Source organism: Macrobrachium nipponense, chromosome 1 (assembly GCF_015104395.2).
Source record: "Macrobrachium nipponense isolate FS-2020 chromosome 1, ASM1510439v2, whole genome shotgun sequence".
NCBI lineage: Eukaryota > Metazoa > Arthropoda > Malacostraca > Decapoda > Palaemonidae > Macrobrachium > Macrobrachium nipponense.
The window spans coordinates 168644985-168671094 of NC_087200.1; the positions used below are offsets into that span (position 1 = coordinate 168644985).

Genomic DNA, 26110 nt, shown 5'->3' on the forward strand with positions numbered 1-26110 from the left:
GTAGTAGTAGTTGCTGCCCACTCTGTGGGTCGGCTCCCCTCTTGTGGGGATTTTGTAGTGGGAGATTTCTATTGGCAAGCGGCTCGTGGTAGTGGTCTCACTCGCCATAGTGTTCATACCGACACCCTCTTGGAGGGTGAGCGAGTCAGTTGTACTGACCTTTTTCTTTATTTATTTATTCTCTGGTATGTGTTAGTACATTTACCCTAGAAATAATAGATTAAAGGATATTTCGCGCAGCGACACGAGCTGAGCCCAGAAATATTTTTACAACTTATTATTTCTCTGTACGTCTTTACCTGTACAGTACATACATAATTTTGAATTGATTGAAATTTACCTTTACCTTCTACGAACATTACGTACATGTTTTCTTTATTTTATTGAATTGTGTATAATGACAACCAATGATGAATTAGGGGTAACATTAGTAGTATAGTATATACGTACCTACTGTAAATGCACTAGTGTGGCAAATACAGTACCCATTACAATACTGTATACGTATACTCTATTTACGTCAACCATTTATTTCTTTTTTAAGCGTAATGTATAGGCATCATCAACGTGACGTCATCAACATATCGTTCCCAAACAATAACACAGCTGGTGGACAAAAAGCCTTTCAGCTTCACTACTGTATCAGAGGAACGTTGAGCTTTCAAGTTAATCTACACCTGTTGTAGGATGCACTTATAAGTGGGGAAAGGGAAGCCTAGTATCCTGGCATCGTATTCCCAGCGAAAGTGACAAGGAAAGGAGAAATAAGTGGTTGGCAACCACTAACTGTCCAACCCATGCAAGGCTTAAAGAGAATTAAGATGAAAGAGAGCAGTGGGGCAGAGCACTTCATAACCTGGCCTAAATTGCTCAGGAGGTATAAGGTAGAGCACTTGCTCAGGAAATGAGTACATACTACGTATTATTACTAATTTCAAAAGACCCCCACAATAGTCCCCTCCATGTCTATACCACCATTAAAATTTTGTCTGCCAAACATTGCTGAGATCGACGTTCCAATAACATTTTCCCACCACTACCAACCCATGGACAGAATTTCTCATCCATATGTATCTAATTTGTCATATCTTTCAAATTGAAGTTCATCTTTATGAAATAATATAATCTTATGCAAAATATTAGAGCATAAAAGCATTTTTCTATTGAAATATCCAGATTTACATACTTTTGTTGACATCGTTTTGGAATACTGCTCAAAATCATGTGATTTCACGACATAGAAAATCTACAACTTTATTACTCCACCACATTCCTATATGAATATTTATTTCAACCCAGATACAGGCAGTCCTCGGTTATTGGTAGACTCAGTTAATGGCGATCAAGTTTTATGGCACTTGTCTAGTGCTATAAAATCGGTGATTTATGGCGCCATAACGGGCTGAGTTTTGGTTATCAGCACCATAAGGTGCCAATAATAGAGTTTTGGCAGCATAACATACCTAACAGAGGCGCCACTAACTGGTTATCGGAGCCCTTAACCGAAACTTGCACTGAGTTTTTGGTTAACGTCATTTTTCACTTATCAAAACCTTGCCGAGGACGGAATTCCCGTTGATAACCAGGGACTGCCTGTACCAACAATAAATACATGAAATTATAATTCCATGTTTTTCGAGCAACAGTTGAGATTCACAGAAAATGGATGAAGATAAACGACTAATGAATTACAGACCATTTCATTTCACTATCAAGAGTGCAGTGACACAGATAGCTTGCCCTCATGTTAAAGTTGTTTGAAACTACTAGATTCTAAACCTTTATTGAAAGCAAAATAATATTTATTTTATATTTGAATATTTATTGTTGCCATGAAATGTTTTTCCTTTCGTGGAAAGTAAAATTAACAGAACGGAAAAGCTTAAAAACATAACCAACTTTGAGAATATTTTTTTCACATTTTGAAAAATTAATACAGCGCTACACGAGGATCCATATAAAAATGTAAATAGCAAGAAAGAATCCTTACCCTGCCATACATGTAGTGTGAACAAAACCCTTGACAAAGTTAAATTAGATGAGGGCATCATCTGCCTTGAATCCTTTTTATACTCTATCACTGTATAGTGAACCCCCCATATTCGCACTCATGTATTCACAGATTTCTCTCTGAACATATACCCATTATTTGAGGAAAATTCACCCATTTGCAGTATTTTGCTATGAGAAATATCCACAAATTCCTGTTTTTTTATCAATTTCATCATAAAATGCACTTTTTGTGATAAAATTATTAAAAAAACCAGGTAGTATAAACATTCCTAGTGGGTTTTTCATGAGTTTTAACTAACAAATATAGGGAGTTTTAAGTATTTATCAGGGGTTTCAACTATTTGCAGGTTATAGCTATTCTGGTACCTATCCCCCACGAATACAGGGGAAACACTGTATGCCCAGGTACTATTCTGGTCATGACCAGTAATGAGAATTTTTTTTATAGTGATTGGTCTTTCTTATGGAGTTCCTGACAGGGCCGTTAAGGTAACTCCTTAATGGACTAACTGTGCCTACAGAAAACAGGTTTTTCCTACATCAAAATCTGCAAAATACAGTATATTTTTGTTTCATAAACATAAACCAGTCAAATAATGTAGTTTGCCCTCCCCCTCTTTTCCAGTTGGTCACAGATCTGTCATTTCAAGAGGAAAGGTGCATATTCAGCAGTGACAGAGATGAGGGATTTTTATCCTCATTTGTGGGAGACCTCTTAGTACCTATGTATGGTAACAAGTTCTTTTTCCTAAACTGTGCACATAGTCACACCATTCAAACTGTTGTATAACTGAAAGTTAATATATATAAAGCAAAGGTTTGCACATACAAAGGAATTTTTTAAAATAATCACATTACATGTGTATAAAAATTGAAGAACATACTTACACTGAACGCTTCTAATAGTGTCATCCAATGACTTCTCTGTATTTTCACTCTTGCGTAACCCTGCAGTGACTTCCAACTCAAAACTTGGTCCATAATGAGGAAAATACTGCGGAAATTGTAATTCATAAGATAACTATAAGAATATGGAATGCTGCAAAAAGCACTATAATATATATTCTTACATATATCACAAAGTAGCACTAATGCAATTCTGAAAAATTTGTTTAGGGAATAATACTGTGAAGTCAGTAATAAATCTTGGTCAAAAGAAAATTCCTTCCAGATACCAGTAATAGTATCAAGCAACAAATTTCATGACTCAAGATTTTATTTATTTTTCCATCCAGTTAGCATTTGAGGATTCTTTTCAGTTCCTTTTAGCTTAGAATATCTTTGTGGCAACCAACAATTTAATGAAAATTCTTATAACAAACGATTTTTTTTAAACAAACCCTACATCTATCAATAAATATAAGTATATACATTTATACACACAATATTATATATATGTAATATAACTATAGTAGTATATATATATGTATATATACATAATCCTGTGGTGTTCCCAGGTTCACCAATCAATTGTTTGTCAGACAGGACAATGAAGTCTCATCAGGTAATGCACCCCTAAGTCTCAGCAAATAGCCTCACTTCATCTTTTACATTGACTGAGTATGAGGTAGCAAAACTTGGGGCTGGGAGGTGGGCACTCAGTACATATATGAGTACATAATGGGCTTGCATAAATAAGTTTGTTTAGTGCAGAAGCACTGCCTGTATCACTGTAACAATCTTAGTTAAATATTATTTGTTTTGAGATGTAAAATCTAGTAACCCAAAATTCTATGTACGTATTCTGACCATGAGTGACTTGAATGAGAAATGAAGATGGGGTAAGGAGGAAAGGCAGATGATAGCTCACCAACTTCCTTAGCCAGAGGGAAAGCATGGCTCACCATGACTAATGGTCTCAACAATAAATAAAAGGTACCATACACATATATGACAATTCCATACTGTGTTTATAACAAATATTTTCATAGAACTGCAGTAGTTAACTGTATTTTTTATAGGCATACAAACCAGTCTTTTATATAAAAGTAATCTTCAGCATGAGCTGGAATTCCTCACTGAACTTGGTGGCAAGAGGATGAATCGAGGAATACCCCTACCACCTACTGACACTAGCCACTTTTCCTTTGGCTGCAGGGACCAAGCAGGGCAGGTGAGGCAGGTTTAAGTATATAAAAGAGTGCTTCGTATACCTAGGAAAAATACAAATGGAATGTAAAACATCGTCTTTTATACAAGAAATAACGCATAAAGTTGGAAGTAGTCTCTGTTAATTGACTGAAGATAAGCACTGGTGGAAAGGTTGACTGGAGCATAGAGCCTTATGCCAGAGTACACTGCATATGAAAGGGTACTCAAGTAAGGAAAAGAAGATAAATAAGTGAATCATGGCATCCCTCATAAAAAGAATTCAAGACAGAAGCTTCTTCTGATCAAACCCAAAACTGGTCTAGCAGGCTGCTCTCCCTAAGCTCCATCCCTTGTTTAAAAGAAGAGTGCGAGAAATGTATCTTACACATTACATGGCATCCCTCATAAGAAGAATTCAGGACAGAAGGAAGCTACTTCTGATCAAACCCAAAACTGGTCTAGCAGGTTGCTCTCCCTAAGCTCCACCCCTTGTTTAAAAGAAGAGCGCGGGAAATGTATCTTACACACTACACTAAGCTTGGGTGCTCGAAGTGACCTATATCTAGCTGTATAAGCTGCTTTGGCCTAGCCCTAGATGCTGATCTTGAATGGAATTAGGGAAGGAAGAGTGGTCAAACACTGTATTCACACTCCCAGACTTACACTAAGCTAGAGTGCGTACTTCAACAAGTTACATTTCTGTCCAAGAGGAACTAGATGCCTACACAACCTGTGAGTAATGCAAAGGTAGATTAGTGTTGCCATGTACCATACATAAAATACAAGAAAATTTGATATTGTGTTCACAATAAATAAATTTCTGATCCAGAATGGAATTTGGGTAGGAAGAGTTCAATGACTGTATTCACACTCCAGGCTCACACTACGTTAAAGTAATCAGGCAAGATATGTTTCTGTCCAAGAGGAACTGGATGCCTACTTAACCTGTGAGTAATGAGTAATGCAGAGGTAGACTAGTGTTGCCAGGTACCATACATAAAATAGAAGACAATTCCATGTTGCATTTACAATATAAACAAAATAAATTCCAAAGCAGTGGTAATTGGTATTTTTCCTAGGTATAAAAACCAGTCTTTTATATACAGTCCCTGGTTAACAGCAGCATCAGTTAACAGCGTTTTGGTTTCATGGCACTTGGTTTACGACAATGTCCAAGATTTTTAGCACCAGTAGGCAGTTTATCAGCACTCGGCGTTGTAAATGCCATTTACGGTATTTGGTTAACAGCGATTTTCAGTTATCGGCACTCAGCCAGTAACTGAACCACTGACGTTACCAGAGGACTGCTTGTACATGTATTCTTCAATGTGAGCTGGAACTTTTCACTGAACTTGGTAACAAGTTAATTAACTGTCTTTCCTGTGCTTTGTCTTCCACTAATCTGCACTCATCTCCAGCTTTCCTCTTCATAGTTCTTAGCCAAATAAAGATCTAAGTCTTCCAACATTTCTGGTGTCCACAGAAGCCCAGCTGATACTATTACATACTATTCTCCAAGGAGTCGAGTAAAGGACATGTCCATGCCGTCTCCATTTCTCATTCATCATTATCTCATCAGCATATGGAATTTTCATATTTTTCATTACTGAATAGTTTCTCACTTTATCTTGCCACCTGACTCCTAATGTTCTTAAAACTTCATGATCTCATCAATATAACCATTTATATGTAGTTTAATTGCAATAACAGGATTCAAGTATGTACATATAGCAATAGAGACCATACTAGACTTATGTATAATCTCACTTTTGTGTGCAATTAAAGTCTACTACTTGAATTCTAGATCTTATTCAACCTGCCCACTATTTGATTTGTCTCTTAGTCTTTCTAAATTTCAACTCCATAGAATCTACATATACAGAATATAGTCGTTCCTAAACATTTCCTCCTTTGCCCATACTCTATCCACATTACCGTATTTGACTCAGGTAACCTAGAAATGTAAAATTCAAGTACTATAGTAATTATTTCATAAAAACTATAGTTTTGAACTTATTAGATCAAATATATACAGTTAAGCTCAGAAATGATGCTACATGACTGCATAGGATTTCGTTCAAAATTCACTGACTAGCAACCTAACATGCTCCATATTTATCTAATATTCTAATGCAAAACCACAATTATTGCATACAATAAAGACATAATACGTTCCATGAGAGTGAAATCTGCCCTATATTTCAAAACTGAAAGAAAATGTCATGTGTAGCCAACCATTACAGTGGCGGTGCAACAAGAACCACCTGGCGTAACATACGTAGGTCTACAATGGGTAGAGACAATGAAATTATCTTGTAAACACTTATTCCACATTTGTTAGAGGAATATTTGGATTTTCATACACATAAAATTATTTACGATATATTTCTTAACCACTCCAAAAATGATGGCTTACTAGCAAATATTAACCTATGCAAATATTCTTTTGTCAAAAGCAACATTTTCTCCCTAGGCATATGTGTGTTTGATTTCTCTACTTTACAATTAGCATTCACATCTCTAGATTAACAATTTCTGACCAGAAAGCAAATGAGGTTACCTACACATTCTTGCACCTCAAGTTACTTTATGAAAGGATAAATTGTACACCAAAAGCGAGCAGAAGAACTTTTAAGAAAATAATATTTTAAGCCAGTTAAAAAAACAAGTGTTCCATATGCTTTGATATTTCGATTAATACCCATTTTCTTCATATAATCAAAATCATCATAATCTTTTATTCCTCAAAAATAGGTAATCTCTACAAATAAATTCATTCGTAACAGATTACATCTTAGAAGGCTTAGATTATTTTTTAGGCCTATAAAATCTACACATTCTTGCACTTCAAGTTACCTTATGAAAGATTAAAGTATACACCAAAAGTGAGCAGAACTGTTAAGAAAATATCTTAGGCAAGTAAAAAAATAAATAAATAAATAAAAGTGCTCTGTACCCCTTGATATTAATACTAAATAGATATTTCAATTAATAGCCATCTTCTCCATATAATCAAAATCATCATCATCTCTAATTCCTCAAAAAACAGGTAATATCTACAAATAAATTCATTTGTAACAGATAACATCTTAGCAGGCTTAGATTATTTTTTAGGCCTATAAATCATTTTACCAAATACAGGTGTGGCAGAATCAAAGCTAAGTGAAAAAAGCAAGCAAACTCCCCACAGTTACGTTAATCGTACAAGCTGACAAAATTTCCCACACTCACACTTTCCCCTTTATGTTACTTTTTACCTGCAGGACAATGGTTTAAGATATACCGGACACACAAAACACAAACACGTACTCACCTCAGGCTCCAGATACTCAGGGTTAGGCTGTGCTGTCCACTGGGTATAGGCTGGCCGAGACACGACCACCGCCGATAATCACAACGCAAATCAACCGACCAAGAACCACAACCCCACAACAACTTAACAACCCAACAAATCACTAAGCAGACGAACACCAACAGCTCAAAATAACATGACAACCACACAACTCAACCCTGCACAACAACCCGCCAACACCAACACTGCCCCAACCACCACTCACAGACACCGAAATGCATGACCAACCTCTTCAACTTCACCACAACCAGACAAACACACACCCAAAAACTTTACAACACCAAATTCAATCAAATAACACAACATGAACTGCTTATGACTCTCGTAACACACTATTGCATTGAAATTCACAAGAGCCCCACAACAGACACACACTTACGACCGCCATTCAACCACTCCCATTTATTCTTTCATGAATCTCTCTCTCTCTCTTTCTCTCTCTCTCGCAACCCTTGGAGACGTTGTCAAATATAAACTACCACTATACAGGCAGCTTAAACACAGCCTAAAACTTCAACATTCAAAGAAAACTTGTTGTAATTCATATTCCTATTTTGAAAATGTTGATATGACTGTTGAACTTATTAGATCTACTGTTATAATGCCCGAGAAGCAAGTTAAGTGTGCTGTCATTGACGGCACCAATAACCTTATCACACTGTGCTTTGAACTAAGCAATGAGAAAAAAGATCAGTTCTAATCACAGATTTTACGAATTACACCAATACATAAAAGTTCATATTTATACAACCATAAGGAAAATAACATTAGAAATAAAAAAAACTAAAAATTTTACACTACTTGGCAACGTCACATTGAGTCTGAGATTCTGGAGGATACAAAAAGAATCATGTCGCATCAGATATGAGCATCACTGTACATAATCTTCCGATTCATACCTACAGTTTAAATATGCTAAAGGTAACCCAATAAGTTCCAAAGGTGAAATATCTAACTCTTCTCTGGAGACATTTCAAGACTTACTTGGTGTTCTGGTATTTCTGGACTGAGAGGTATGTTAAGAATGGATGCTGTTACTAAGGTCCACAGTTTTGCTGCATTGATTTTATTGTAACCACCTGAAATGCAATAAACATAGTTTTGCAATGAATGTAAGCTTTTCTTTTAATGATAAGTTTTGTAAATGGTGTTCACTAAACATAACTTCACCCAAATATTAACCCATATATGTACCATACTATACTTACCTCCTCCAAGGAAGAGAGTTGGCTTACTGAGATTCAACACATGTCGGATAGCCGATTTGAAGCCCTCTGGTGTAATATTTGCCCCTCCAAGGGGATCACCACTTATTACATCAGCCCCACACTGACATACGATAGCATCTGGCATATATACTTCACATAAGTTGTACAAAATGCTAAAAAATAAGAAATACATAATCACATACTGATATAACTTCATAAAAACTACAGTATTTTTTAAACTATTAAATCAAAACAGTAAAAACAAAAACAAATTCCCAGACAATACAATCCTGGAGGATCACATTAACCATGTAAAGCAGATGGCTTCAAGTTGACAGCAGAATCAGAAGTAGAGTTCTTGGAAGAATTTGAATAAAAGAGGACTGAAATTCAATTGAAACACTACGTATCTAGCTGATGAAAACAAGGAAGGAAGCAAAGGAGAATATCCAGTTGGGAAGGTGGCCATGTGGATGCCAAAAGAAAAGTGTACAGTGGTATCTGATGCTATGTATTCATTGTAAAATCAGGTGTCACAGTGCTCAAGAAGTAAAGGTTCTGTTAGCCCAAATTATACAAAAATACCTAACATTAAGAATGGCAGAATAATCCTGGTTCATGGCAACATAGTATACTGGAGCATGAAGTTAGTATTGTGAAATCAGTAAGGAGGCTAGCAACAGCAGCCTGTATGAAGTAACAAAAGTTATCTGGATTAGTTATACATAAGAGCAAAGTGCATCCCATCCAAAAGCTAAGCAAAACTTTAAGATATATAAAAGGCCTGTATTTCTCCACACAGTAATTGCATAGGAATTTTTGCAGAAAATGGATGAAACCAAATACATACTGAAAGTCAAGGTTGAAATGCATTGTGAAGTTACTAAATGAATGGTGTTCAGGGGGTGGTTAATAGATACAGGCAGTCCCCGGGTTACGACGGGGGTTCCGTTCTTGAGACGCGTCGTAAGCCGAAAATCGTCGTAAGCCGGAACAACGCTTGGAAATATGTCTTAAACTAATAAAAAGTTATAAAAACCTTACTTGTAATCCTTTGGTTACACTACATGTTGTTTCCTGTAGTTTTATGTACAACCTGGAGTTATTTTCATAAAAGAATGCTGGTTCTTGAAGGTAAAAACTATTGTAATCCTCTGGTGACACTACATTCTTGAAGTTTTATGTACAACCTGGAGTGATTTTGCCAAATCTTGAGGGCTACAAGAACAGCTGATTACTATTTACGTATCATATAGACTAATTAAAGTAAACGTATCTTTAAATAGGCTTATATATTAGTATCAACAAAACATTTCCTGCTATGAGTCAGAGGCCGTTTAATGAAACGAACACTTCTCTGTCCTATCTGTTCAGAAAATAAATGTTACGTCAATCCCCGAGACGGTGACCATTGTTGCCAAGGCGTCTCTCTCTCTCTCTCTCTCTCTCTCTCTCTCTCTCTCTCTGATCAAATTACACTGGAACTTTGACATACGATTGCCCTAATATACGAATGTTTTGAGATACAACAGAAAATTTGCGAAAATATAAGCTTTGATATACAACGAAATATTTGAGATACGATTTTGCGATGAGTGTTAGTTGTATAGGCGACCGATAAATGGCGTTCAGTCTGTTTGTTTGTTGGTGCTGCATGTTAACACGTCGTTGTTTAGTTTGTTGTATTTGCGCCTATTTTTCGTGTTATTTTGTCTATTTTATTATTAACCATGGGTCTCAAAGCTAAAGACAAAGCAGGTGATAAGAAAAAACCCAAGAAAATGATTTCGATGGAAGCAAAACATGAAATTATAGCAAAGCATAAAACCTTCCAAAGGCATCACCATTATTTCTAAACTACAAACTGATTAAAATAAAAAATAAAAATTAGTTTAGCAATGTTATTTCATTTGTGTTTATTACGTAGTTATTAGTGTACATACGTAAATAAAAAGAGAACAAATCGTTCCCTGCCACCCTTCCCTACCTCTTCCCCCTGCTGGCCTCACGTCATCTTTCGTTGTGGTAAGTAAAATTCCTTTCTTTTTTTTAATTGATTTTATTAACATTTATTATCATTTATCACATTGCTATGTTATTTTATCATTATGTGTGTTATTACTCGTTTATTTGTGTATAAATTTTGTATATTATATGTAATTTAGCTGTGTTTAGGTGTGGTTTCATACCGCTAGAACGGATTAATACATATTACATTATTTTAAATGGGAAAAAATGCTTTGAGATACAACTGTTTTGATATACGACGATGGTAACGGAACAAATTAAATTCGTATGTCAAGGTTCCAGTGTACTGGATAATGTCTCTCTTTGGATACTTCGATTTTGCCAAATCTTGAGGGCTACAAGAACAGTTGATTACTATTTACGTATCATATAGACTAATTAAAGTAAACGTATCTTTAATAGGCTTATATTATTAGTATCAACAAAACATTTACTGGCATGAGTCAGAGGCCGTTTAACGAAACGAACACTTCTCTGTCCTTACTCGGAGCGTCGGAAGAACGCCTCTCCTCTCTCTCTCTCTCTCTCTCCTCTCTCTCTTCTCTCCTCTCTCTCTATCTCTCATTGTAATCTAACCAGAAACTTCGTTTTGTTATTATTACTGGAAACAAGCAATGATTTTTTTCATTATTTGTGCTTTTGGACTGTTATATGTAAACTTTGCACACCGCAAGCTAGTATGTATTCATTCGCTCGGAAACTAGTTCCGCATATGAGGCGTCACTAAAAAACATAGAAAAATATGACATAAAAAGTGTCGAAAATCATCATAAGCTCAAAATTTTTGTTGTAATCTAACCAGAAACTTATTTTTATTAATATACTGTGGTAAACTATAAAGGAGTTTTATCATAGTATGAGTTTTTTAAAAGCGTCGTTAACTTGGAGCGTCGGAAGCGTCAGCGTCGTAACCTCGGAACAAGCGTCGTAACCCAGGACGGATTTTTCCATTGAATATTTAAGAAAAAGCGTCGTAACCTCGGAACGTCGTAACCCGGGGACCGCCTGTAGTCTCATGTGAACAAAAGGGTAAAAAAACAGTCAATAAAAGGTATTAAATGTTGAATTAGCCAGGCAAAGCCAGTGGAAAAGTCCAAAACAATATGGAAGAATAACACAGACGAAGACCTGGACCAGATGGGACTTTAGGTAAAAAAAAAAACATGAAAAAATGCTCTTGTCTAATTTAATGTGTTTTAAATGTAAACAGATAAAATTTTGTAAGTAAAAGCATGTATTTATGTTGATATAAATATACAATAAATTTTGTATGTATAAGCCTGCATGTGTTTATGAAAGTACAGTCATACCTCAGTTAATTGACATCTAGCATAATACACAATTCAGTTTTAAAGACTGTGTTGATGGATGTTTGCTCAGTTTAAGGATGGACAAAGATGTATGGGAGTAAGCATGTCATGTGTGTAGTTCTCATCTGAAGCAAAGGGAAGGGTTCAACCTACACCTGGGTCTCACTCAGTGTAGATCCCTGCTGAACTCTGTGTCTCTGTGTGTACTCTTTCTTATTCAAGTGCTCAGCACAGTTATTGTACTGTACAGAAATCATCATGGCTTATAAGAAGACTAGAAATACCAACATGCTTGAGTCTGCTGTGGAGGAAATATGACAAATTTATAATCACTTTGTATTTTCCATAGCTAACAATCCTGAGGTCTTAACATTAGGATGATCTCCAAGCCAGATGGTAACCAGTTAAAACAATCAAAGATTGTACAGCAAGAAATCTGAGATCTGGCAACTCCTGTGCGTACGAGGTGAGAGCTGGTCAGAGATCACACATCACACTCCATGACACTTCAGTCTTTTCCCCAACACAGGAACTATAAAAATAGAGAGGGGCGGCTAGAGGTGGCCAGTAAAACGTTAAGACCTCAGGTTTGTTAGCTATGAAAAATACAAAATGATTAAAAATTTGTCATTTGTTCATATGCGGAACAAATCTTCTGTCTTAACAATAGGATAGACTTATACTGGAAGGGAGGTACAAGTATCCTAAACCAGCTGGGAGTTAACTCACCTGACCACCCCTCCCAGAAGAATGATTTCTAAAGAAAGTGGTCTAATGCCTGTGAGAAGATACAATGAAAATTCTGACTGTTCATATAACAAACCATATTAACCACAGGGTTTTGTTACCACTCCTCACCCCCTTGCTAGAGAGAGAGGAGTATTTGCTACTGAATAGTAGGTTTGATTACTTCAAATCAACTATCAGTACGATTACCTTACTCACCTGTATCAGACCAGTACCAGCATATGACATGTCTATTCTTCAACCCGCCCGTGGGAAGAAGAAAGGAACGTAGAAAAAGAAAGAGACCAGCCAACTCATTCATTCTCTCTTCCACACAATCATCATAGGTAAGATACAAACTGCCCTGTTAAAGGCACTGGGTGAATTACACAACTTGTTGGGCAGTCACCACAGGACCCTTGGAAAATGTGTCCAAAGATCTGTGGGCAATGTCCTTCAGGTAAAAGGAAGTGAGTGTGGATTGACATAACCAGAAACCAACGTTCAAAATTCTGTGAATAGACAAGTTTTTCTTAAATGCCAGAGAGGAACCTATACCTCTGACATGTGTTTTAACATGCACAGACTCAGTGACAGAACCATCAAGAGAGGAGTAAGCCTGCTTAATTGCCTCACGTATCCAGAATGAAATAGTGTTCTTGGAAACTTCTTTTCTGGACTGACCAGCGCTAAAAAAGTCTATGACACCTAGATCTTAGATTACAAGTCCTTTTAAGATAGCATCGTAAAGCTCTGACCGGACAAAGCAAGAGCTCTTGCGGGTCGTTAGTCTACAAAGCCATTCAGCGAGGGAATGGAAAAAGAGGCAAATCAGTCATTGTGCACAGAGGGATTCTGGGTCTTAGCCACAAAGTCCGGGAAAAACTCAAAAGCCACAGACCCCAAACCCCTAGTGTGCTTCACATCATAACTCAGGCCATGAAGCTCCCCAACTCTTTTTGAAGAAGCCAAGGTAAAAAAGAAAACTGTCTTTAACGTCAGATCTGTCTGATGATCTACATTGGGGCTAAAATAGAGCTCGAGTGAGACTTCTCAAGGCAAGAGAAACATCCCATGCTGGAGGCTTGAGTTCCTTTGGGGAACAAGTCTGTTCAAACCCCTGAACAACAAGTAGATTTCCCAGGATGATGAGATGTCCATGCCTTTTAGACGTAGCACCAACCCTAATGCTGCTCTGTAGCCCATGATAGCGGAAACAGAATTACCTTTCTCATCCCTGAGAAAGATAAAAAAATTTGCTATACGCTGAACAAAAGCTTTGAGAGGAGAGAAACCTCATCGACAACACCAATCAGAGTAGACTGCTCATTTCCCTTGGTAAACTGCTGTAGAGGACTTCCTAAGGTAACTGGACATATGTCCCACTGCCCCCTGAGAAAAACCTCTTGCTCGGAGGAGATACTTGATAGTCTCCATCTGTGAGGAGATAGGGATTCTACCGATTAATGAAACCTTTCAACATGAGGCTGGCAAAAAATTTCCCATCTCGGGGGTATCTCTCTTGGAACCTTTAACAGAAGAGACAGAAGGTCCGGGATCCACTCTGCCTGAGGTCACAGAAGAGCCACAACAGTCATCCTGAGATTTTGAGAACTCATCACCCTGTTCAGAACCTGACGGATCTGGCAAAAAGGAGTGAAGGAGTACACCTCAAGGTTGTCACAAGGGTGTTGGAAGGCGTTCTCTGCTAGAGCAAGAGGATCTGGGACCACTGAACACTAACTTCCAACTTCCTGTTGAAGTGAGTTGAGAAGAGGTCTAGTATAGGCCTCCCCTAAACATGAAAAAGCCTGTCTGCCATGACCTGGTGCAGAGACCACTCCATGCCCAAGATTTGGTTCCAACGACTCAGCCTGTTGGCGACCACATTCCTCTTCCTGGAATGTACCTGGCAGAGAGCTCCAGCGACTTGTCGCTTGCCCATTGGTGTAAGTTGACTGTCAACGAATGGAGTTGACAAGACACCAGACCCCCCTTTTTTGTTCATGTAGGCAACCACTGTGGTGTTGTCAGACATCAGAACCACCAAATGACCCTCTACCTTCTCCTGAAACTCTCTCAGACCCAGAAAAGCTGCTTTCAACTCCAAAACATTGATGTGTAGCAGCTTGTCTTCTTCACTCCAAATGCCTGACGCAAGGAGATCTTGTTGTAGCTTTTATCAGTTTTAAAATATTTTCATATAAATAACAATAAATAGAAAAAAATTCGTCCTTTGGTCAACTTTAACTCGACCGAAATGGTCGAAAACTGCAATTGTAAGCTACAACACTTACAGTCTAGTAATGTTCAATCAATTACCTTCATTTTTCAACAAACGGGAAGTCTCTAGCACAATATTTCGATTTATGGTGAATTTTTGGAAACAGCTTTTTTTTACGTCCGCACGTTACGTATTCATGCATCATTTTGTGATAACATTTTCTCTGTGTTGCCTTGGTCGTTTTACAATGTGTTATATACCAAAATGATTGCAATTTAGTGTCCAATACAAAGAAAAAAAATTAACTCGTTAGCTTTAACTGTTTTGCTCACAGCGCAATTTGTATACAATTATATATATGAAATTTTTTTCGCGCTGTCATATATCCCAATATTTATACAGTAATACCTTGGGTTACGAATTTAATCCGTTCCAGAACCTGCTTCGTAACCTAAAAAATTCCTAACCTAAATGGATTTTCCCATAAGAATGTTATAAAAAGCAAATAATGCGTTCCACCCGACCATGAATGACCATTTCAATTCATATTTTTCCATTTATTTTTGTTCACTAAGGTTGAAAATTTGAGTAGGAATTACATAAAATTATAAAATTGAAGAATGAAATTAAATATAAACACTAGATTTAATATGCATGCACAGTAAAACCTGAACTTTACCTTTGGCGAGTGTGGCTGCTGGCTTGACGGAGACAGGAGGAGGGGAAGGGGGAGGAGGATAGGGTTAGGGCTTGGGGGGGAAATCTCCCTCCGTGAACACTTCTGGAAGACTTTCTGGTTCTTTCTCTCGAGAGCAGCGTTAACTACCATCACTAATTTTATGCTTACGCGATACTGTGTCGTCTTTCACAATTTTGAAAAAATATTTTCTATGGAGGCTTGCTTTTGCCTGTTCTTTAAAATTTTATAGAAATAACCCACCCCATTATCGATCAACAAATTTGTTGCAGATCGCTGATTGCGACCGCTTGTAGAATGCTGCAATGTCCTTCACGTGCTCGCCTTTATCATGCATTTGGATAATTTCCTTCTTCATTTCAACCGTAATCATCCCCTTCTTTCTCATGCTTTCCTTCCTGCTGCTTGCCTTCGTCATCTTGGGAGCCATTGTCTTTAGTATTTGGGTAATAGTAACGTATAAGCACTATCACGGAAACACAACACGTGCGCTAATCACTAAGCAAATTTGAGAGCGTATCACGGACAAATGCGTTCAATCTTACCGCCAGCGAGATAGTGAAAGAGTTATGGTTTAAAATGGGATGCGTGGGAGGAAGTCACGTGACCCTCGTTAAGTTTTGGCAAAAAAAAAAAAAATGCGTTTGCAGATCCCACGCTCATCCGATGTGCGATGTAAACAATGCAGGCTGCCCCCCATGATGGAAATTCATACATTCGTATTCCAAGTGAAATTCGTATTCCAGAATGAGGGCGTCACTTCGTAAGTTAAAAAATTCATATACTAATCGGTTCGTAACCCAAAGTATTACTGTATATGATAATTATATTTTTTTCATTTCTGATGGTTGCATACTAAACTTCAGGCAATGACAAAAAAAGGAGCCAAAAATGAACTCTTAATCTTGAAAACTAAGCGTGCTGTGATTTTTTGAAAAAAAAAAAAAAAAAAAAAAAAAAAGCTTCGGCGCTCACTCGCGAACGCTACCAGCATACGGGAGACGATTTTTAAAATACCGCTTCGGCGTTTAAGGGTTAACCTGAAACTCAGGACAACTTTTCGGGCCTCCTAAGTGTTTCCGGTTTTGATTTTGAGATGACCAGTGGTATTGTTTGACAACACCACAGGGTTCGCATTTTCACTGAACAAGAGGGTTTATTTTCCTCTAGCCTTGGTTAACATGCAGGTGCTTGAGTGTATCTGGGCACTTAATAGCTCTATAACCTAGATGCATTCCAAGATGGAATGTACTACCAGGCAACTCAGCCTACGGAGTCGAGCGAGCAGCAGAGTACTACCTTCTCACTGAGATATTGTTTGTCTTGGTATTGTTTCTCCTCTATCGAGGGTTAACTACTAATTTGAATCCCTCTGCTCAGCCATCACAGGCTTAGGTCTTTGGTTGGCTCTGAATTCTCATGTATGGTTCATGTCTCGTGTTCCACGTTTGTCATTGCCATAATCACCAGACACATTTATCTCATTAGACTCATCATCATCTTTCTACTTACCCCACAGTATAACAGAAGTCTGTAAGTCTTCTGCTTCATTACAATTGACCCATAGGCCACTGCAATGGTTCAGAATGATTTTTCAGATAAATACAATAGTTTTTGTCTTCTATATACATTTTTCTAATTCACAGTGTTCAACTAATAGTTTTTCACCCCAAATTGGAATGAATGTTGGAAGACTTTGCCTGCCCTGACAAGAGCACCCGCCCTAAACCAACCTTTGTAGAGACAAGAAGCGGTTTGTGCAGGAAGTACATCCCTGTGTTTCACAAGGCTAAAGACTTCCAGCCTTCATTGTGGGCACAAGCTTTTTCATTGGACAGCAATGAAATAGCTGAAATTCTCTTTCAGTTCTCTGTAAATTTCAGGAATTAGAACCATCCTCTCTGGTTGGCATCACTGACTGAGTTTTTCTCAGCCAGAATCATGAAATTTAAGTTCTTTCCAATTCTTCTGTGAAAGACGTGGGTAAACTCTTGCTCTAGTCTTCATGTGAGTAGTAATGTTTCTCCTCAGTTGAGATTATACTACTGATGAGAAACTTTTATGTCTTGCCATCCCAGGGATTTCAGGCCTATGGACTGCATTTGACTCTTGTTTTTAGGACATACAAGCCGGTACAAGAATCATCAGACAGTTTTTGCATTTTTCAAGCCCGCGTCCCGTCTCTCTCTGGCATTGGTAAAGAGCAGACATGTTGCATGGATCATCTTCAACATCACCCTTCAAAAGGCAGGTTTCACGTCGCAACTCCGTCTTGGATGTTGAATCATTCGGCATCTGTTTTGACGGGTTCGAATTTTTCATGATCCCTTATGCTTTGAACTTTGTACTGTATTGGTTGATCCAGATCAATCATTACTTCGTCCTATTGATGGGTTGCTGCATCTGCTGAGACTCAAAACCCTTCAGTGAATGTCGATTTCCTTTCTCCACTACTGACTCGCCAATAGAGAAGTGTCCAAGAACATGGCTTCCTTCGAGTCCTGCAAGATTGCGAACTTCTCTGCAAATAGCTACATCACCTGCATGCTCTCCCTGAGAGTGCACAGTGCCAATGGCTTGGTCCTTTCATTGCATTCTGAAGAATATGTTGGACCGGAAGATAATTGGCTTTCTTCCTTCGGGCCATTACCCACAGGTCCTTGGAATGCTTTTTCCTTGGACCTGTGGTGGATGCTCAACAAGTTGTGCTTGTTTACACAGCTCTTTCAAGAGGACAAATTGCATCTTGCCTATGGTGTGCAGTTCTTGAGGTAAAAAGGATGTGAGAGTGACTGGTCTCTCCTCCTTCCTGCTGGTTGGGTATTTGATGGGGTAAGCCTACACATCGAGTTTCCTTTCTATTTTTCTTATTGCAATCATAGAAGCAATCCCGTTTTCCACTAGCAAGGGGAGGAAGGAGACACAGGCAATAAAGCAGGAACATCCCATATCTTTACCTTAATGCCACCAACTCTTCATTTTCTTTCACTGCCTTTTTCATAGGAGTTATGATTCCTCACTCATTTTGAAAAGGCCCAGAGGTCTGACTTTTGATCTTGCAGTTCTTATACTCCAATCAATGTGTCAGAGGCAGGGCACTCCTCACTTTTTCAACCAGGAGGAATAGCCCAGGTGTGCTGAACTCCAGTCACTTTTGGAGACTCACTCAGATTCCTCCTTCCAAATAGTGAGTCTTCCTGTTGTAAAAGACTATGGATCTGTATACTGTTTAGGAACAAATCACAATTTTTGAAAGTAAATTGTATTTTTCCTAACTATACAAACCTGAGCTCCTTTACACTAATTGCTCACCTTATGCCACCCCTCATCTGAAACCTGGGCCGAAAGGCAAATTGGGAATGTTTACATCCGGGCAGGAGAGTTTCCCTGCCTACCAGACAGTAGTTACTGCCTAACCACCTTGTTCCAGAATTTAAATGGCCATGTTCCAGCTTCAGCATAAGCAATTCCTATTGTAAAGGACCTAGGTTTGTATAGTTAGGAAAACTACAATTTATTTTCCAAAATTGTGATATTAAAGAGCGTCCAGAATCTTCCAGAACAATGTTTGCTGCAGCAGCTAAAACACTTATGCAGACTGGACCCTATGGCAGGCTCTAAAAGGCCGCTCCCCAATATAACCTTATTACATTATTGCCCCTTCTGTCAGGACTTTTTGAAGTCTGTTGTCCCACATCTTGCTGAACAGGCCCAACAGCAGAACTGCACAAAAGTATAAGCTGTTTTTGGTAAAGGGGAACCTGGGAAATAATATCTCCTAGTTTCCTCTTCCTAAGCCTAAGAAAGCTTGATATGACTCAGAGCCACACAAGCGTCCAGTTACTCTTAAAGGATCCCTCCAACAATAGAAGAAGAGACAACAACAGCAACAGCACCCCTCTTGAAGCAGACAAAGACGCTTCTACAAGGGAAAAGAAAAATCAACTCCTGGACTACCTACTAATAGCAACGGAAGAGGTGGTGCTCAATGCAGTGGAAGTCCTCCCTCTGGGAACACAGTATTAGCTTCAATGAGCTGTGGAAATGGTCTCACCCTCCCCCTCCTCCAGGGGCAAGTTTATTTCCCATCAAGCATGTATCTTCAGCATCCCCAAGAAGGATTCCTCCAAATAAAGGGTGACCCCTGACCTGTCAACTTTGAAAAAAACATTGTTTCCCACAATCTTGGAAAACTGCTGTTGCTCAAGTATAATTGTTCATTCCCCAAGGGACCTGAACCATCATTTTAGATCTGAAAGATGCATCCTGGCATGCCCCTGTTTGTTGTTCCTTTCTGCCCCTTCTTAGGTTTTCAGATAGGGAATGAAAAAAAAACAGATTCAAAGTCATACTTTTTCAGTTAAACATTTGCAGAAGGTTCTCCACAAAATTAGCAGCAACAGTTGTCTGTGAGTTCATAAGGTTCCCTGATAAACTGGAACAAGTCCCTCCTGACATTTAGCAGAGGTTTTCTATGGCTGGGACTTTGTTGGGATACTCTTAACAGCCAGCTGTCTCTTCTTAACAGCACTCAAACCAGAGTAAGAAAGGAACTGAAGGTTCCTTGCACAGTCCAGCTTTTCTGGATGACAAATGGAATGGAACCTAGGCCTCTTACAATATGCATCTCCAAAGAGCCAGAGAATTGGGAGGATACTCCATTCATGGACCTGAAAGGGGTCTCTGGCAAAACAAGCTGACTTGACTTCATACAAGCAATAATATACATGGATGCTTCCTTGACAGGTTGGGGAGGCCACAGGGAGGATTGTCAGGTAGTAGGAAGAAGGTTACCTGTTCTAAGGAAGTCATATCAACTTCCTGGAGCTGATGGGTGTCTTTCTATCTTTCAGAAAACTGAAGCTTTCAAAAGGAACCCTTATTTTGTTGATCCTTGACAATATAACTGCAATGTCTTGTATCAAGAGGTTGTGCTCACACTCAGCCCTATCAATGCAAGAATGCTTTCTATCCTATAGATGACTGAATTACGGAATGGTACTTGTCAGCAATTCACCTCAAGGGGTCTCAAATTGATAGCAGACTCTGTCAAAGAGTACGCTGAATGAGGTTCTTGGACTACTATCATCCTCTCACTCCCCCTCTATTCCTATAGATGACTGAAATAAGAAATGGTACTTGTCAGCAATCCACCTTAAGAGGTCCCTCAATGCAATAGCAGCCTCTTGGCAGAGTAGATGTTGGACAAACACTCCTTTTCATTAATTAGCAACATGCTTCTACATCCAGAAATGGACCTGTTTGCCACATGCAAGAACCATCAACTTTCAGTGCTTGAGTCTCCAAACCTAGACAATCAGGTAATAACAAGAAATGCATAACAAGACTGGAGTGAAAGGAGAAAGATATACCTCTTTCCTCCTTTGTCACATTTCGAAGGCTTTGAACAGTCTATTAGTTTTAAACGGAACAACTTACTTAGTAATCCTGAATTGGCCAGACAGTCATTTGTTCCCTTTGCTTCAACAACAGGCAAGAAAATAAATTCCATTACTGTCCACTGTTCTATCCTGGACAGTAGGAGGGAAAGCCATATAGGCAGTCCCAGGGTTACGACGGGGGTTCCGTTCTTGAGACGCGTCGTAAGCTGGAACATTGTCAAAAATCCTAAGAAAACCTTACTTTTAATACTTTAGGTGCATTCAAAACTATGTAAACTGCATTCTTATTGCATTTTTCATCAAATAAAACCGTCGTAACCCGGGGACTGCCTGTACACAGCCTCCTTCACCTTGCGGACTTTTTAACCTAGTCTACTATGAAGATTTTTCACCTAACTAGCAAGGTACCTGGTACAAAAAACTATGGATTTCATCTATCAAACAGTATCATTCTGTCTGGTAAATGTGGTTACTGAGAGCACAGTTCCACATTTACTCAAATATCTTTTTGAAGGCAAATCCCTTGCTATTACAACAATCATGGTATACTAGGCAGCACTGTTTGAACTCATCATTATGGTTTCAGAGTTGTTTGTAAAGTCATTTGCCCTGCAAAGGTCAGCTCTTGTAAGGCTTCCACTGCCTGGTCCCTGAATAAGGTTCTTGCACTATTATAATCCTTTCAATCTAGTGGGCCCAACACTACAATTCATGTAATCAAAAAGGCAGTCTTCTTGGCTGCTTTGGCATCAGAAGCTTCATTTCCTTACTGTCAATTTCTTTAGTAAGCTCCTTTGAAGACAAACACCAGCTATGCTATCAAAAAAGGGATTTTGACGTAGGAAAAATCTATTTCTGGGCGAGGAAGCCGTGTCGCCCAGTGAAATGTGTCCTCTTTAGCACTATTTCTAGTAAAATATTGCTATGATACCAGAGAACTGCTAAATTGGACATGTCAGAAGTCTCTGACTCGCTCACCTAAATAAAAGGTGTCGGTATAGAACTGGGGCGAGTGTAAACAGGTTTTGATATGGAAAAACCTATTTTCAGTAAACCCACACACTTCCCCTGACCAAAAGGCATGGGACTTGGGTAAACATTTTTCTTGCAGACCTGTTGCACAATGAGGAAAATAGCTGACACACATGCTGTTGCCACATATGTGTGAGAAGGATGAAGGAAAAATCAAGACAGTCATTGTAGGCAAGAGACAGGGCCCTCTTGTCTTGAGTCCTTTATATTCTAACACTGTGCCAACAAGCCCTATTCTGGCCAAGACCAACTAAAAGAGAATTCTTTGAGATTGGTTGGTCTGTCTTATAGAAACTCCTTTGAGGACTCACAGCATCTATAAAAAATTACTCATGAAGAGAAAGTAAAGTCCTCCTGTTTCAGATACATATCATATAATTGACAGTGTAGCACAATATTTCAGTAAGTATTACGAAACAAATGAGGTAAGGCCATCAAGAAATATACAAAACTAGACATCCTAATTTTTAGCATTCTCCCCTCTTCTGATATCATCTATGGATTAGTATCAAACACACAGGCCTACACAAATAGATAAGTACTTGATAAGTTATGAAAGTGGAGGAGTGCAAAGCCAAACAGAATACTTCCTGGTTAGATGAGCTGACAAAAGCAATGTGACAAACTCCAAAGTGATCTTTGGAGAAGCATGTGTTAAACAGCATAGGTTGGTAATGATGAACTATAAAATGAGAGAAAGAGAAGATCTAGAATTAAGATTTGGGACCTTGAAGGAGAAAAATGGGAGCAATTTAGGACTGTGAGAGAAAGAAGGCTGGAAAGGGGGAATGTAGAATTTGGACAGGGTAGCAGTGGGAAATATCTGGGCAGACATGAGAGAAATATGTGTGGGGATAGCAGAGGCACTGGTTGGAGAAACCAGCAGATATGGAGTGTTAAGAGGAGAAAGGTGGTGGTGGAATGGAGAGGTGCAAGAATCAATTAAAAGAAAACCAAAAGCATTTAAGGACTGGAAAGTAAGGCATGTACAGGGTACAGAGGTAAGGCACAGAGAAGAGGAAAGAGAGGTGAGTAGGAGGGTAGGTATGGCTATTGGAAGGGCTGCAGAGCAGTTGAATGAAAGACTAGGAACAAGAAAAGAAGAAAAGGATATCTATAAGATTTCAAACTTGAGGAAAAGGCAGAGACCGGATGTGGGTAAGTTGGGTGTCATCAAGGATAGTGACAGAAATATATTGTATAAGGATGAAGACATTAGGAAGAGATGGCGAGAGTATTCTAAACAACTGTTAAATACTGAAAACAAGAAAGAGGAGATGGGAGCTAAACAGAGAGTGGAGGGACCAGTGATGGAAATACATAGGATACAGAAGTGAACAGAGCATTAAGGAAAAGGAAGAATGGTATATCACTAGGTCCATCGAAGTTCTAAATTGAAATTATCAAATTACTAGGTACAGAGGGTGAGAAATGGAAGCTGGAGTTATTAAAGGCTATATGTGAAGAGGAAGAAATGCCAAGGGGCTGGGAGGAGAGTCTAATGGCATATATATAAAAGCAGAAGGGAGATGTCATGGATTGGGGTAATTACAGGGGAATTAAACTAACAGAGAATGGATCGAAAGTTTTAGAGAGAATACTGGATGAGAGATTAAGAGAGATTGTTAAGATCGGGAAACAGTAGTATGGATTCATGAGAGGAAGAGGGACTGTAGATGCCATCTTCATAGTAATACAGCTACAGGAAAAGAGGCTAGAGGGAAACCAGGAGCTCTATTGTGCATGTACAGACCTAGAGAAAGTATACGATAGAATCCCAGGAGAAGTGATGATTTGGTGTTTAAGGAAAAGGAGTCCCAGAAAAGTTGGTTAGGCTGGTCGAGATATATAAAAGAATGAGTACAAAAGTGATCACAGTTGGGGAAACAGAAAACTTTGAAGTTAGTGCTGGATTACACCAGGAGTCAGCATTAAGGGATTTTGACAAAGGAAAAATCTATTTCTGGGTGAAGACCTGTGTCGCCCAGTGAAATGAACCTATAGCACTCATTTCTAGGTATAAATAAATGCTAAATATACCAGAGAAAAAAGCCATATGGAATGCCAGAGTTACTACCTCTGGATCAATCACCCTCATAGGGTGTCAGTATAGCATTAGGGGCGAGTGGAAGCCACTATCACAGATACTTTGCCAATTAGGTCTCTCCTCTCTCAAAATCCCCCGCCAGAGAGGTGCCGTTACAACGGCTACCTTCCGCTCGTCACTACTACCTCTGCCAAGAACCCTCATTCCTGAAATACGCACCCAAGCTTGGGCCAGCAAAAGGGTGGGGAAAGGAAAAGAGAGGGATGGGTTCACTGGGCATCACAGGTCTTCCCCCAGAAATAGATTTTTCCTTTGTCAAAATCCCTTTTCTAGCAACACAACCACAGAGGGGCCACGTGAACCAGCCTGTACCAACACATGGCACAAAGCACCTAGGCTAGCCTAGCACCCTAAATAACACTGATAATAAATAATACATCGTAAAAGAAAGAAGAGACACTTTTAGTAAAAGAAAAAGAAGCCCAGGAGGAGGCGAACTGATCCGAAGAACAGTCGACTACTCGGAGCCAGCAGTAGCCGATGAAGAGCAAGAGCTGGGATGCTGGGCCAGAAAAACACAGTATAGCCCTAAATACCAAACTAAGAGAAAAAAGGGTAAAAGGGCTATGTCCTAACTATAAAATCGATGTAATAAAACGATGAACATAAATATAAAAAGCCCATAAGCATAAGATGTCCCAGTATGGGAGACCGGGAAATCTTAACAACACGAGGCGGCACAAGGCCGCCACGAGTCAACCGGGAGACCGTATATGACCTATAAAAAGGAAAATACTGGTCCCTGGAAGACTGGAAAACCAAAAATTACTACTTATGAGGCACTTAACTTAGCCGAAGCAATTGCAGCACGTTCCATCGTAATTAGGGATAAAATCCAGCGAAAAACAACACAAGTGAAAAAGAAGCACCTAGCGTTGTAGAGCTAAAGATTAAGGATGACCGCTAGGGGCGCTGCTGTCCGCGTGGCGTCGGTAGTAGTAGTAGTAGCGGTCGCATCACCCTTTAGTATCAGCTCTCTCAGGTGGGGATTTTATGTTGGGAGGTCTAAATGGTAAATGACTCGTGGTAGTGATCCCACTCGCCCCTATTTCCATACCGACACTTCTTTTATAGAGTGAGCGAGTCAGTTTTACTGACATTTTCTTGATTTTATTTTTTCTCTGGTAATTTTAGGTTAATTTTACCTAGAAATAATGAACTTAAGGATATTTCATAGGGCGACACGAGCCAATCACCCAGAAATAGATTTTTCCTACGTCAAAATCCCTTTTTTCCTTTGTCAAAATCCCTTTTCTGGGATCGACCTGTGTCGCCCAGTGAAATAGTAACAAGCTTGGTAAATTGAGAGTAAGACAAAAAAAATTTATATAATAGGTAAAATAAAATTTTCTTACAATTATTGTTTTAATGATCCAAGTTGAGGATAACAAAATACAAGGAGTAAATAACATATGATAATATATGACCAAATTCATAACATCACCAGGAAAAATAAGAACAGGTAATGAATAAAATAACACATGAAATAATGAGCTATGTACAAGTACAGGAGTGGGTTGATAAGTAATCCAGTCCGTAACAAAAAGGCAAACAGGCAGGGAATACAAGCGAGGCAGGTAGGTGAGAGGGAGTACCAAAAGGTAATTAATAGCAAAATCAATGATAATTAATAATATACAAAATTACAAAATACATAATTAGGCTGTATCAGGGGAGACAATGTTCCCTGCAGCCACTGCAGAATATTTAAGGCCTCTAAAGACTTTAGATAGTGGCATTTAAATACTGTCGGAGATTTCCAACCCGTATACTTTTTTAGATCATCGAAGTTCATATGATGAAAATAATTAACTGAGGTAGCCACTGCTCGGATATTATGGACCTGAGGAACTGAATCCAGATTAGGTTGTTTAATAAAACGAAGAATTTGTTGTCTGATGGCCTTCAAGGAAATGGTTC

General features: G+C 38.7%; 1 protein-coding gene across 2 annotated transcripts in view; it reads right to left on the bottom strand.

Moving 5' to 3' along the window:
- The window catches only part of LOC135219810 (histone deacetylase 8-like), a 158795-nt gene that overhangs the window by 11207 nt on the left and 121478 nt on the right, over window positions 1-26110 (bottom strand). For both annotated transcript variants that reach the window (XM_064256894.1, XM_064256893.1), the window contains exons 7-9: window positions 8665-8837; window positions 8441-8535; window positions 2902-3007 (exon numbers count right to left, since the gene is read on the bottom strand). In XM_064256894.1, coding sequence (XP_064112964.1) covers window positions 2902-3007; window positions 8441-8535; window positions 8665-8837 — 374 coding nt within the window. The remainder of the gene's footprint in view (window positions 1-2901; window positions 3008-8440; window positions 8536-8664; window positions 8838-26110) is intronic.